The sequence below is a fragment of the Symphodus melops genome (assembly GCF_947650265.1).
Source record: "Symphodus melops genome assembly, chromosome: 15".
In the NCBI taxonomy this organism is placed as follows: domain Eukaryota; kingdom Metazoa; phylum Chordata; class Actinopteri; order Labriformes; family Labridae; genus Symphodus; species Symphodus melops.
Genome location: NC_136705.1, coordinates 4,421,946 through 4,437,574, shown reverse-complemented (window position 1 = coordinate 4,437,574; position 15,629 = coordinate 4,421,946). Strand labels below are relative to the sequence as shown.

The following is a 15,629-nucleotide window of genomic DNA, read 5'->3' as shown; positions in this document are numbered from 1 at the left end:
AACGCTTTGGCCAACCATGATCATTAAACCAAACTAATCAAGATGAAATGATGTTTGTGCCGTGTGCCCTGCTGTGTTCTGTTGGTCCACAGGTTTTTGTCATGTTTGGTAAATGTTTCAAAGTCTTCTTTTTTAGATTTTGGCCACAAGAGCACATCGACAAATTCATACATAATTTACATAAGCAAAACTACATTTCTGTTGGGCAGTGGGCCCATCAGAGAATAAACCTTCATAGAGGCAAATAAGGTGGTGAACAAACACATCTGGAATGAGAAGTAGGGCCACTCAAAAAAACATCATTTTTAGGTTCTGATCTTTTTTCTCTCTGAATTCAACAAAAAAACATTTCAGGTACATTTTGAACCCTGTGACAGCAGGGCTGCAGTGTTGCAAAAAAACAAATCTGTATTAACTTTTCCTGCTGCCTCATTGCCTGTTTTATCCCTCACACACACGTTGTCTTTTTGAGCTGTCAGAATGAGGTCTTCACAGACAGTGTTTCTGCACAGGTAAGGCAATATGAAGTTAATAGTAATGCCTCTGGGCTCAGTGAGGAATGTCCTGTGCTGCTTTGTATTTCTCTCCTCTTACCTAGGAGCTTTTATTTAGGAATCATTCCACAGATTGTTTGACCTGATGTGTTTTATGTGTGTTTGTTTAGACGTGCTTTAACAGTATGACCTGAATTTAGAGTCTTTAAAGATAACTAAACTTCCAACAAAGGTTTTTATGCTTTAATATGCTATACGTAGAGTTCATAATTCCACAAGCTATAGTAGATAAGGCAGAGCTATACTTACAAAGAAACAACATGAATCAAAGTGAAACCTTCTTCAGCCTGGATACTGCATCCCTCAGCGAGCGCCCATCTTCAGCCAGCATCAGGCAAACTGAAGATGCTGAATTTGAGCATTTAAGAAACATAATCTGACCCTTGTTGCTGGTCTGTGTATTAAAAGACAAGTGACTTTCCCCGCTGTGAGTTATTTCTAGAGAGGAAAAGCTCTAAATGCCATAGTGGCGTGCAGTGCTGACCCCTCTTCCACTGATCTTTTTAGAGAGGTTGTTACCCAGCTAAACTTTATGTGGGGGAGGGGGTTTCCAGTCTTTTTATGTAGTAGGTGGTTATTCAACTGTGGTCCCTTTTATAGAACCGGGGACCTTCTTTGAATCCAAAGCTAAGGGATGAAGAACATGTATAGACATGCTCTAATGTAAGAGCTGCAGTACTTCCATCGATTTAGGCGAGGAGCGAGGTGGTTTGGAGTTACATAGCTTTAGTATAATCCCATAAATAGCTTAATAAGTAAACCTGCTTTATACATCCCAAAATAAACATACTTATGGTGTTAAATAATTGCTTTGAGTATTGTAAAGCATGGTTATTCAGGACACTGTAGTTTTTTCCTGCATTACATAAACAACATCAAAGCAAGGTCACATGACACAACAAATAATGACGATGGTGGTGCAGTTGTTAGCGCTGTTGCCTCACAGCGAGAAGGTTCCTGGACAGGACCTCAGGATGTGTGGGTTCTCTTCAGGTACTTAAGCTCACTTCCACAGTCAAAAAACATGATGTTAGGTCAGTTGGTGATAAATGGCCTGGGAGGATGCTACTTTCAAAATCATGCTAGTTTTCAAAAATTAACTACCCTGCCTTTAACTGACCTTGATGTTTGACAACAGTTTATGGACTCTTAACATGAAGTCGATACTCATAACAGACTAGTAATACTGTCACAGATGGACTGGACAGAGATGAGGTTTGGGTAAAGGAGAGACAAGGTTAGTTCATCTGAATCTTCATTGTGGTTCTGCTGATTCTGATTCAGAGCAGACTCATATTTTTAATGCCAACTTTTAGCCCTTATGCCTCATAAACATCATGAGGGTGAAACTTCAGCCTCATTGTACACATCTCAGTGGGAGTCTCTACAATAGCAGAGTTTAGCCCGACCTCTGTTCTGCTCAGGAATGGCAGGGGCATGAGTTTTTTTCTTCTGTTCTGCCTTACAGTGGATTGTGAAACAGTCTATTGTGCCACGGAGACTCTGGTAGCTGGTAAATAAATTGGCTTTATTGGTCAGACAAACATCGCCTTGTTGTTTTTTCCCAGTTAGCAAAATATCAATCTGCTTATTGATACAAGGTATTTGAGTACCACTTCCCCACTGGTGCCTCCATTACAGCAGGGCCAGGTCTCTAACCTGCAGCAGAGGTTTACACAAGTTTGACTCCTTAGTCTGGATTATTGTGAGCTACTGAATATCTGAACAGCTTTACACTCTGCAGGCTGCCGCTCCAACACTCACTCTTATAAAGGTCTCATTTGAACTCTTCCTCTCTCATACTTCTCTCATTCATGCTTTCTTCATCTGACTATTTATTCATCTATTCAGTAGTCTTCAAGTTAACATGGATGCATGGATACAGTACATGTCACTCCGATGTTCATCTCCCTCCACTGTCTCCCAGCGACTGTTGGCATGAAATTTAAAACTCTCCTGCTCGCTTACAGAACAGCGACAGAAACGACTCCTCTTACCTAAACTCTCTCATCCAGGTCTACACTCCCTCGCGCCAACTACACTTCCAGCCAATCTGATCCAACCTTCGCAGCAAGGCTGTAGGTCTCTAACTAACCCCTTGTCCTCTGTCGCCCCCCGGTGGTGTTATGAACTACCAATCTCCATCGGATCTGCAGAGTCCCTTTGCACCTTTAAGAAACAGCTAAAGGCACAACTCTTGATGAACATCTAGACACTTTGAAAAGATGTTGATAGTGTGGTTTACCATATTTAGGATGGTTTTGATGCTGATTAGAAGAGTAGCTGTCGATGTTGTTTTGCCTCTGTGAACTTCCTGTCAGCACCTGTGTGTCTGATCTTACTCACGTTGTTTCCACCTTACTTGTGTTGTTCTTTTTGAAATACAATGCTTTGGAGAAAAAAAATGTCTGCTGAATAAATTGTAGAATTGTATGGGCAAAAAAAATCCATTTTCTTTAGCTGATACACCTGGACCTAATGCCAAATACGGGCACAATAAGAAAATACTTTGTTTGTTAAATAGACACTATATATACGTAATATGCTCCTGAACAGAAGCATAATACATTGACATGAGAAAATAATCTTCCGTGTTTTTCTGAATTAACGAGGTAATTATCTCTGAATTAGGAGTTACAAGCTGCTTACGTTTCTTGGCACAACTATGGTGCCTAAGTTGCACCCTGTGTGGATCCAGTGTTTTTAGTAGTTGTTTGATTGTCTTCTGAGTCACTATGTAATACGAATTAAGCAAGTTATGCAGGAGCATGCAGCTTTAAAGCACATCAATGTGCAAAATGAGAATTGAGTGAGAAGTAAAGCAAACTGTAGCTGAATCAAATCGGAAAACATAAAAAACACATCTTCAAAGTTATTATTTGTCGTTTTACTGACATGTTTTCTCCCTTCTCTCTTACTCTCTAGCTATCCCTCTTATCGATTGTCCTCAGGGTTACAAGAGAGTCAACAGCTCTCACTGCCAAGGTAAGGGATCACTCGCTCTCTTTTTTTAACTGTTTGCATAGAAGCCATTTTAAGACTATAAACTGTTTAGTGGTTATGTTATTGTTACGTTCCCCAGATTTCTAGGGGATGCGGTGAGCAAGAATAATTAATAAATCAGGATCATTAAAGAATGAAGACTAGAAATCTGTAAAAAATACAGTAAGGATTTATTTCCAATTATAAATCACAACAACAAAAACCAACTACAAAATGAAACTGAGAAACTGTTTTCCAAAACAAGGAACAAACAACTAAATCGTTGTCGAGTCTTTTCACAAAGTGCAGCTTCCACTCCTGTAGCCTCAAGCTCCAGCACACAAAATGAATCGTCTCTTGCAGCCACACTGCACTTCTCCTCCTGCTGCATGCAGGGTCTGATTAACGCAGGTGAGACTACTCACTGAGAGAGTTGGGCAGAGCAGCAACCTCTAACAGAGAGTGAGGGGAGAGACAGCATACCACAACCCATAACCCATAAGGGCCATCATCAAATCACAATAACAATTTGTGGAGAACTCATGTTCTTGTCATGTAGTTTTGTAAAGACGTCTACATGTGTCTCTGATGGGCCACATCAACCAAAACAGCTATATGTTGACTTTTTCACTTCCACTCACTGAAACCAAGCCCAAGCACACTTCACCCCTAAAGTCCAGTTTGTATGACGAGTGTGATTTTTCTGACCTGTGCTTAAGCGTGGTACCCTTCACTGACCCTGGCACGCTCAGAAGAGATAAATGGACTTGAGCTTGTATCGCTCTTTTCTAATCTTCTGACTAGCGTTTTGTAAGCAAAGCATGCCTCACTATCATGTAAAGCAAGGCATGTGTTGTGTTCAGAGGATATTTACAAGAGGTAACCATGATCAGACTTGGTTACTCCTGGAACAGTGCGAGTGCAGGCTGGCGGGGAATGGAGAGGGATGGTACAGGACAACTGGGCCTATTGTGAATGGGCCCTTATTCCTTCATATTGTACACACATATTGATTCCTTTGCTAACTAAATTCCTCTTTTGGCAATAAAACATTCTTTGCGTTTTGTAAAGGAATTAACACAGTTCACCTCACCAATAAAAGACAACCAAGTAGGCTGTCAACAGCCTATTAAAGCATTCTGGCTGAGAAATGTTTGCTCCCTTCCATCTTTAAGCTGGAAGTCATGGTGGGTTACAGACATGACTCACAGTCTGTGACTTGGGCCAAGTGTGTTCTCATTGTAGGAATTGGACTCAATTTAACTCAGCACATTGCACAGTGGAGGTCCAAAGCATTCAGTGTGCTGGAATTGGATGTAAAACAATTCTGGTATTGGGCTACAAATATTATTCAGCTGTGTAATCCATGACAGGGGTCCATATTCATGTATCTCCAACAGCTGTTGTTGTGAGAATCTTCAAATGTTCACCAGAGCACCTGGTTTAAAAAGAACTTAACCCCTGCTTTGCCTAGAACTACCATGAGTGCCACATCATGATTCTCAATTCCAAGTTCTTCTCTGTTAAACGTCAGAGAGTGCATAGAGTGGACCAAAGCATTTTAGTTGTAAAGGTAGACCAGTCCTCAAACTCTGCCCCTCTGTCCATACACACACCATACTCAGCACCTAAGAAGAGAGGGCCTTCAGAGTCACTGCCCCCACCCCTCAGACATCCACTAGGACCCATTTTTGACTTACTCAAAGTACTTCCCAAGCATCATTGGGTTCTCCACAACCTAACCATCCTTAACCTGCCTCTCCATCGGCTTTATTATAGTTATTATAAAAACACTGTGCCTCATTCTCTAACAGTGCAGACACATTAATATGTGCTTAAACCGTGCGTACGAGCGTTTGAAGCACAAGTCTGTGATTCATCAATGTATTCTTTTTTGAATTTGTTATTACTCTGTAAACACAATTTAGAAACTCCTAATGAGACCATGCGTACAAACTTTTTAAATGAAAAGAATTTAAAAAGGGAATTTAACTAATGCATTGACTAAATCATGAAATGTATCCCTTTTCATCCTTTAATCTAAAATCGAATCGTCGACCACTACCACTAATACTGTCATGAGATATTTTTAATGTTTTTTTTTTAACTTTTTGTTTTGATTCTACACTTCTACACTGCTACACTGCTACATTGGGGATCTATAAAGTTATATCCTATCCTATCCTGTCTAATTAACCAGCTGATTAATTGGAGCCTATCTAAGTGCATAAAGGGAGCATACATGATTGTGATTTACGTGGAAGTGTGAAGATCCAGCCTTGCTTAAAGATACTGCAGCCAGTGCCTTCAGAAGAGAGCGCATCAGACCGTCACAACATGCCAAATGAGGCTTTAATGCTCTGTAGATCTGACAGGGCCTGCGGACCAAAGCAATGATTCTTTGTGTAGTTTTCAGAGCTACCTCTTTTACATTAAACATTGTGCATTGCTAATACAGAAACAAAGATTGGTGATATGTGTTTGTTATTGTACATAAATCTTGAGAAGTTCAAGACGTTTGTCTAATTCTAAAAGTTTGTTTGTTTACTAATCCATTTTTAATAATGAAGACAAAATCCTTCTTTAACTCCACAAGCTTTGTAAGCGTGTTCCTTTTTCATTGAACTAATGTTGATCAATTCTACTGGTAGCTTTAGAGAAGAGTAATTAAAAGTAATTAGATGTAAACATGTGATTACCATTATGTATCTGCAGGGATTAATACATACATTGATCAATACCAGGGATTCAACTTTGATACTGCATCATTTGATATACTGTACACAGTATTGTCTATTGCTTTCCTTTGTTTTCTCTGAATCTTGATCAAATACAGACATGTCACTTTGTCACCTGCTGAAATAACAGATGTATCCCCCTAAATTCAGCCCAGCTTCCTTTTTATGATCGACATCCTTGGAGCTGTTTTTGAAATAGCGTTCTATAACGCTGCCAAGCTGCAGGATGAGCACATTTTGTTGTTTGGCAAAGAAGAGTGGTGTAGTAAAAAAAAATCTCAGATTTAATAAGGATGTGTATTTGTTTTTGTTCTTAGATGTAGATGAGTGCCAGCTTCAGGGAGCATGTCCAAACGGAAACTGTATGAACACCGTGGGCAGCTACAGATGCATGTGTAAACCTGGATTTGTCCCTGACCCAACGTTCACCGCATGCATTAGTAAGTAAAATGTTTAATTGTTTCAGTTATTGTCTCTCCTGTCTTTCTCATTGACCAAACCCAGAACACAAAGAGTGCAGTGCAAGACGGAGCAATCACCTTGTCTTTACATAAATAATCTATCACTATTGCATGCTGCTTTCTAAAATCATACAAAAGCTTTCTTGTATGAGTTTAATTTTTCCCATCATTGAAAGTAGGCAGACATCGGAAATATATTTACCCAAACCACCTGCAACAAAGTACAATTACAGTAGGGGCAACTTGAAATGCTGCAAATAAATACAATGCATGGATGTCGACTGCAGATTGCCAGCATGTTTCCCAGTATCTCTAAACCCAACAGATTTCATTTTTGAACACAAGAGGCTGGATGTAGAGAAAGCAATGAAGCAGAAGCAACAGCTGCCAGAGTGATCAATGTTGGACATGATTGATCAGTGGTGTTTGTCGTCCATTTCTCTTTGCCCTGACAAGCTGTGAGCATGTGTTCCCTGTGTATCCCTCGTGTGTACATGTTTGTCTTTGTGTGAGATCAATTCTGAAGGGGACTGGGGTTGCGCTCTCGTTCTCTTTTATCTTGGTTAATGAAAGCCAAGAGTCCATTCATCACCATCACTTTGTAATCCAAAGGGCTCAGTGGAGGAGACTTAAAAATTCATTAATGTAACTGCTGTCTTCCATCAGCAATTCAGAGGCACATTCTCAAGGACAGAGCTCAATAGTGGGTAAAACTCATGGACTTGGCAGTGTTTGAAGCATATGACCAGAAGCAGACTTGGACAAGTCCTGTTAAAAGTAGCATAACTGAAAACTCCTCCTAAGAAGCTTTTTAGGTTTTTTATAGTCCATGAACAATCTTCTGGAGACTCACTGGTGAGTAGGTAGTGATTTCAGGTTCATCCTTTGTCTTGAACAATATGTGCTCTGGTTGAATCCTTATCTTAAACTTGACATGCTCCTTAGCAGGTAAGGTGTTCAGAATCAGTTACCTTGAGGATATAACCCCAGTAAGAAGTAGACAACTAAAAAACAAGTGCCATGTGTAAATCTAAAGTAACCTTGTAGCCTTCTGCTTCACAGTGTAGGGTGATCTGTTCATGGAGATAAGGACTCCTTCAGTTAAACCTGGTAGACCTTCTGTTAGCAGCATAGAAATGAATTTAAGTCTGAGCTATGTTGAATAAGAAAGCACCAGGTCATCTGTCAGGCCATATTTATACTTTTACAATATACATTGATTACTTACACAGCTATGTAATCATTTAGATATTATTTGGCCACTTATTTAAGAAATTACAGTCATGGTTACTTTAACGTTAATGCAGCTTGTTGGCTGGCTGGCAAGCTTTGTACAGTCTGAAGAAAAGACATTTTACATTCAGCCTTGTCTTGTATAAATACATTTGCATGCTACGGATTTGACATTCATTACATACTCATTGCGATGCAATGAATACTTCTGAGTTAAGATTCAAGTATACTCAATAATACCCATACTATTCACAATTACTTCAAAAAAAAAAAGCATGTGGTTTTGGACATAAGTGGTTATAATAAACATTAGTTAGATCCCCTTAGTTTTAGTGTTGGGAAGGTGTTAACAGATGCTTTCAGTGTGAAACCATCCGCTGTAGACTTAGTTTTGGGCGTACTGAATGCTTTCGTGAGAAGATTTCTTTGAGGACTTTGCTCTATTCATGTTTTTTTTTCCTACCTATTTACCTAAATCCTGACACTGACTCATTCAAGATGAAAAGCATATTCAGAGCCTAATGCTGCAACCACCGTGCAGATTCTTGGCAAGACCAAAGAGCATAATTTTGGTTTCATCAAACCACAGAAAGATTTTCCTTATGCTCCCACAGCCCCAAAGTGCCGGTTGGCAAACTCCAGACTGGTTGTCATCTGCCTTTTACTATGGAGTTGCTCGGTCCCCTAGCTCTGCCATGAAGGCCAGACTGGCAGAGTGCTGCAGGGATAGTTTTCCTTTTTGGCAGCTTTTCCCATTTCTACAGAAAAATCCTGCAGAGAGAGGACCTAATTTCTTGGTTCTTGGTTGATACCATCCTGGCCAAGGCCATCACTGCTTGTTTACTCATTTAAAAAAAAAGATGGCCTGGAGGAATATTGGTGGGTTCAGACTTCTTTCATTTCACAATAATGGGGCTTACTTTGCTCTTGGGGATGTTAAATGTTGAAGTGTTTTTATACCTCTCTCCTAGACTCTGCCTCGACAGTCTTTCTCTCTTGAGGTCTAAGTAGAGTTTCACAGGCTGTTTTTCTAAGTGGGCATATATGCTTTGAACAGTGAGGTTTTATTTAACTGGCAATAACTTACCATTAAATGTCCAATTTTACTAACACTATGTGTCCCGAAACTTTCTCCAACCCTGCAAATGATGAGCACAGTTCATCCCCTCCATCTTTTGTCTGCTCCACTTGGTGCAGAGAAATGGTGCGAAAAAGTCCAAGCCACCTAAGTCCTCAAAGAGAGTGGCGAGGTCAGACACCTGCATTTAAAGCTACAGAAACAGCAACTGTTCTGAGCAGGGCTGAATATGCATGATGAAACACAGGATCAGAGTGAATTTATATGTGACCTTTAAAGAAGTGTTAAATTCAATAAAAGATGTGATGAAAAATGCTTTTAGACAACCTCTTCTGATGGCACTTATGTTTTAACACCACAAAGCAAGACTTAAATGATGTCGTGGTCAAAGTAAATTTAAAGGCAGGGAAGGTAATTTTGAAAACTAGTGTGATTTTTAAGGTAGCATCCTCTCTGTTGTGGGTATTCACCCACCCCCTCCCCTCTGTGCTCCCTCAAAAGCCACGGCCCTCACTTACATACACTAGCGCCATTGGTTCATAAGCAGGTTTCAGCTCATGCTTTCAGTGTGGGCTCGTGCAAGTATGGGATAGAGAGGCTTGATTGGTTTATAAAATGTGGTCGAGTCCAGACATTGGTTGAAGTTTTTACACCTTTACAATTGCTACAGATGACAGATTTTTTTTTAAATTTATTTTTCTGAGCAAAGACCATCAACACCTAAAGACAATTTCAACCAAAATCTTAAAAAGTGTATCTGGGGAAAAATACCTATTGATGTCAGTCCATTTGAAGATGTCCCAAGTTGTTAGTCGTACAATGAACGATGGCAAACCATGGTAACTTTTACTGTGGCTCTATAGTCTTGGGCATGAAATCTTTAATCTCTTCTTTCTGTCCAACCACTGGCTATAACGTAGGTCTCAAAATTCCTACTCTGGTCTGTTGTCAGACCAAGGGGTTACAGGATTGCAGACCTTTAGAAGGCATCTTTTTTTAAACTTTGGAAAGGTCTCAGAAGATGTTTGCTCCTTGATGTAGACTTTATTTTAACTTTGAACAAAAAGGTAAATAATTTTCAAACATCCCCATCTTAAATACTGTAAGACATATGCCCAAAAGATGAATCCCTCTCACCACTTCTCATCACCACTGTATGTCTGAGTGTTATGTCTTCACAGTTGAGGAATTCAGAATTGTAACTGTTTAGTAAGCATTGACAACCTTCTTGGGTAGATTTAGCTGAAGTAAAGCCTTAGCACCAGCTTCAGCTAATCGTTTTACAAGCCATTCCTGATGTTTTGAAATCTGATAATTTGTTGGCAAAATAAGTCGAGTACTTAACCAGTATTGAAATGATTTACTCCAAGTAACGTTTCAGTCAAAAAGGAAAACTTGAACCAAACATTTTTTGTTTTTCCTTGGAGATTATTTAGTCTGTGTTCCACTAAGAACAGTTTCCAGTTGGCATTCAGTGAAAATGTTGGATTAAACCATAAGACTTGAAAAAGCACCAACTGATCCAAACTCTCCTGCATGCTTTTATCTGAGCCAGCGCTTGATGTGTGTGCATGAATTGCATGAAGCATTGGCATGATTACATAGAAGTGTTTTTATAGGGTTTTTTCTACTGTATTGTGTTTGAATGCGTTCAAACGATGTGTGTCCAACTTCTAAGTGCAAAATATAGACTTGTCTCTGTATTGTCTTAGACACATGTTTAGTCTGTGTTTGTGGCAGTAGTTTATTCAGTTGACAACATTTGCTCTGGTGATGGGGTCTTCTATATTTCTCTGTCCTATCTTTACCCCCATGTATGTCTCCTGCAACACTTCCTACGCCTCCCCCTGCTCTTCTGTCCTCCTCCTGCGCACTTCATCAGCCAACACGCCTGCCATCCAAGAGGAGAAGGGTGCTTGCTTCCGTTTGGTCAGCTCAGGGAGGCAGTGTTTGCACCCAGTGTCTGCCCAGCTGAGCAAACAGCTTTGCTGCTGCAGTGTGGGCAAAGCCTGGGGCCCTCGTTGTGACAAATGCCCCCTTCCAGGAACAGGTAAGGCTGTCAGCCACGTCAGACATTTGTCATGTCCCAGTGAGAACATTAAGCAAGTCATTTACCCCTTACACTTTTTCTCTCTATTTTATCAGGAAAAAATCATGCCAAACAAGGTTCAACTTTCTTGCCTTCTCATTTGGCCTTTTAAATCAGCAATTTTTTAAAACAATACATAGAACTGAGGCTTAGTTCTGCCCAGTGGGACTAGAGGTGTTACTATGAGATTAGCGGGTATTAAATAAAGATAGGAGAACATAAGGGTTGCACCTAAATCAAGTATACATAATCAAGGTTGCATTTTTCTCTTCATTAAATCACTATATATTAGTGTCTATTTTACTTTTAAAACTCAAGTTCAACTGGCTTTGTCTAAAGCCTGTTTTATTCTTCTGAGTTGGCCAGTCTGGCCTTCATGGCAGAGCTAGGGGTATATTTTAAAATGCCTTATAGATATACTTAGAATTCTTCAGGCTGGCTCAAGGGCCGTGGCAAATAAAGGGAGAAACCCCAAAATAACTCTTAAAAATATGAATTCTATTTCAAAAGAGATGAAGTTTAGACATCAGTAGTGTAAGTTAGTGGGTGTGTGAAAAGTGTATTGTGCAAGTGTTTGATGGAAAAGGAAGACAAAGTAACCAAACAAAGTGCATGCACAAAGTCTCTCCAATCAGACTGTGCTGACAGCTTGTATAGTGACGGGGAGCATCGAGCCCAGGTGCTCTCAGTAAGGCTGCTTACGGGGAGAAGGATTCCGTTTATCAAATACAGACCCTTCTGTTTCCTGGACCATTTAATAGAAAACACAATTTCATCAACCAGCTCTATATTGATATGTGTTTGTAATATTTAATTAAAAGAGAAACCTACGAAAGCAAAAAGAAAGAAAAACATGTGTTTTTGTTTCAGTCTCTTTAATCTCTGAAAGTTTATGTTTGCATGGGTTTTATGGCTTGGCTAATTAGTGGCTTATAGAGTTTCTTCTCGTAAATCTTTTTGCTTTAGCTGTTAATACACCCGCAAGCTCCTTTCCTATTTATTTTGTATCTTTAGAAGTCAATGTTTCAGTCCAGGAAGTTGCAGGAAGCTGCATCCAGAAGATGCACCATGATTTTGTTATCGTTCAACATTGTTTATGCCAGCAATATGCTTCATGAAGGCGTAGTACAATCTGTATTGAACACAGTGTATGCAGTTTGTTTGAAGATACACGGCTGGGTTATGTCACAGAAAATCATTGTTGCACGTCTTATGTACGGAAGCTGCAGTCCTCACCGGAGCATCTTTGGGTTTGTGTCCGAGCCCCTTTACTGCATGTCCTCCCCAGTGCTCTCCTCCCATGATGCAGCCCTATTCAGACTTCCCGATCAAAGAAGGGTATTTATCTTTTCTTTAATATGAATTTCATGGAAGCATAACAAGGGAGGAATTGATCTGTGTCGTGAGCAGTAAGAGTAGTTATCGAGGTGAGACCGGATCACCAGCAGGGTAGGACAGTGCTATGTGTGCATGTCAGTGTGTGTATGTGAAGCTCCCGCTGATTTTTTATACATATCGTGCTTCTGCAACACGGTAATGCAATGTGGATTGTTAGACTGGGACGTCAATGTGCAAAGTGCTTCTCTATTAAAGAGTGTTTGTCATTGTTTGAAGATTTTGAGTACTAGTTTAAAAATCAGTTATCTGTTTGTTTAGAGCTTCATCATGTTAACCCTTTATAGAAGATATTTTATCATTGTAGACAATATTGTTTCAGTACATGTCCTAATAATAGATAATGTGTTGATATTAACATTTGAAAATGTAGAGTGGGGCACTGATAGCCTGGTGGTTCGTGCTCACGCCCCATGTACTGACGCTGTGGTTGTCCAAGCTGGCTGCCCGGGTTCAAATTCGACCTGCACCTCCTTTCCTGCATGTCGTTCCCTCATGTGCTCTGATTTCTGACTCGATCTACTATCCTATCTCTAAAATAAAGGCATAAAAAGCCCCAAAATAACCCTTTGAAAATGTATAGTTTGCAATTGAGCCCACTTTTTCACTTGTATGATATTCACTTGTGTTTTGTCATGTAGCTAAGTTCAAAGAGACCTGTCCTGGTGGAATGGGCTACACAGTTTTACCAAATCCACCTGTCCAAAAGCAAGTCCCTGTTTACCAGGAGCCCATTGACCTGGCCCCTCCCCAGCCCCTGCCAACACCAGAGAGACCAGTGGAGGCTTTTGGGAAACCAGAAGAGATCATACCAGGTAAGTCTCGACCAAAAAAGCTGGTTTCGAAAGAGTTTTTTTTTTTTTTTTTTTTTTGTGTGTGTGAATATTTATTTTCACTCAGGGCTATAAACAAATTGGAAAGCAGATTCGGTCAAAGAAATTGCACTTGGTACATGTCTCATTTTTTTTATACATGTCAAATCAAAATAGTCTTTTAGAAGAGGCAAAGACAGGGGGACACAAACCTGGCTTAGCGAGAGGGAAGAGCTTCACCTTCCCCTGGTTGTAATTTAGGACATGCTTGGCAGCCACAAAGAGGAGACACTTCGTAACATCATAGCCAAAGCAAGACTGCAAGTCCAAATTACCTCTGCGGTCCTCTGGAGTAAACGAGTACAGACAGACTTTTCCAGGCAGAGAGGACAGAGCTTAAAGAAGTTGGACAGAAACCCACTTTCCCAAGATGATTAGTGTTTGGAGACGACCATGATAGTAATGTGATGACTGGGAGCGGGAAGTTTGTCATTTTGACAAACTTGGTTTGAGGAAGTGAGGAGTTTTTTTAAAAATGTGGTTTGCAATATTTATCAAGTGTTAACAACACAGCATGACTTTGTGCATAATACAATTCAAATGCATCACTCAAACAAAGGTTGGGAGTTCATACATTCAGATACTTCTTGAATAAACTTTGTTGACCAGCCAGTGTGCTAATTGGCTTTTAAGTTAGCATCCTAGGTAGCTGGGAGACCTGTGATGTGTCTCCATTAAGATACCTTTCTACCTTGTATATTACAGTACAATATTCATGCTTAATAAGGTCCCTGGATGAACTTATCTGTATCATTTTTTGGTGTGACCATACATGAAAAGCCAACATTTTACACTCTGTCTCAATATTTTATTTGCACATTGCATGTTTAGTTATCCAAGCTCACTCATGAAGTTGTTCTGCTCTCTGCTGTTTACGCTTGATTTGAGGCTGTTGGTGGAGTTTTGTTGTCACCATCCCCTCATTTCTTCAAGATAAGGAGCTGGGCGAGGCGGGGACACTCACTTTCACAGATGTGATACAACTTTTACTATTTATAATGAAGCGTCCTCCCTATAATTAGCCAGAGAGAGCAGCTCTTACTGGAAAGACCATCTCCACACATGTGGACAAAGTGTTTGTGTGTGTGCCGGGGTTGAGCCTCTGGCAGCCTTGGACTGATTTTATGATTGTAATGTCAGAGTAATAATTAAAGATTTAGTTTATAGATGTGTTTTTCCCTCATACAGAGGCGGAATTGTCACTAGAGAGATGTGTGTGACACCCTTAATGAATACTGTTACACATTTACCACCTACTCCGAGGAGACAGTAATATTTTAATTCTAACTGCATGTGGCTGTTAGTGCTGTCATTTGAAAATGAGACAGTTTTTGCAAATAGGTTCATTTGCATAGAATGGGGCCAATTTTGTCCACAAATAAATCCATAATTGCACATTGAAATACACTCATAAAGCACCAGCACACAGGGAAGCCTTTGCTCTGTAGAACATTAACGGGTTTAAATAACCCTTCATGTGTGCTTTGGGATTTTTTGTCTTTCAGTGTCACTGACCTTAATCAAAGCTGCCCATTAGGGGGGAAAAGGGGGAGAACTCTTTTGGGCTCAGGCACATAGGGGGCCTGTTAGTGTTTATTGAAAAATGGACATCCGAAATCTAAGCAATCTTAACACATTTTTTAAAACCTATATACTTACCATTACTCCTTAACACAACAAAAAACATGTTTTATTTGTTATAAACTGTTTCAAAATGTATATCCCAGCTTCTTAAAAGGGTTTGAACCCTTTGATTTATGGACATTAAAGTTGTGGGCGAGCACATTCAACTTAATGGATAGGCCAGTGATGTCAGGATGGGTATAATTTCAGGATGCCAGAAAGAAAGGCAACATTTAATCCCAAAGGTCACTTGTTAGCAAACATTCTTTAAAAAGTTTCAGAAGCTGAATTCGAGCCAGGTAGAGGAGGAAAATGTTAGCAAGGAGGCTAACGCTTCTGATCCAACACTGTGGAGGGCCCATTCACCTGGCCTTTCAGGGGGCCAGCCATTTCTCGGGTGGGGCTCCCCTTATAAAGCCAATATAAAAACGTTGATATTAAACCAGTTGCCTATATAATCGCAAGTCTAGTTAATGCAAATCAATCCAATAGATACGTTCTCCACCAAGTAACGTTCAGTGTTATTTGAACGGTTTTAGAGAGGTTGTGATGATTCCTTACTTTAAGTTGCTGTTGAGCTCTAAGACATTATCCAGATAGGTGT

The 15,629-nt window shown here is 40.0% G+C and overlaps 1 protein-coding gene across 1 annotated transcript in view; it reads left to right on the top strand.

Moving 5' to 3' along the window:
- ltbp1 (latent transforming growth factor beta binding protein 1) overlaps positions 1-15,629 on the top strand; it is a 91,156-nt gene that overhangs the window by 50,565 nt on the left and 24,962 nt on the right. Inside the window, exons 7-11 of the mRNA XM_079362320.1 lie at positions 2,525-2,632; positions 3,480-3,539; positions 6,592-6,714; positions 10,929-11,096; positions 13,172-13,345. Coding sequence (XP_079218446.1) covers positions 2,525-2,632; positions 3,480-3,539; positions 6,592-6,714; positions 10,929-11,096; positions 13,172-13,345 — 633 coding nt within the window. The remainder of the gene's footprint in view (positions 1-2,524; positions 2,633-3,479; positions 3,540-6,591; positions 6,715-10,928; positions 11,097-13,171; positions 13,346-15,629) is intronic.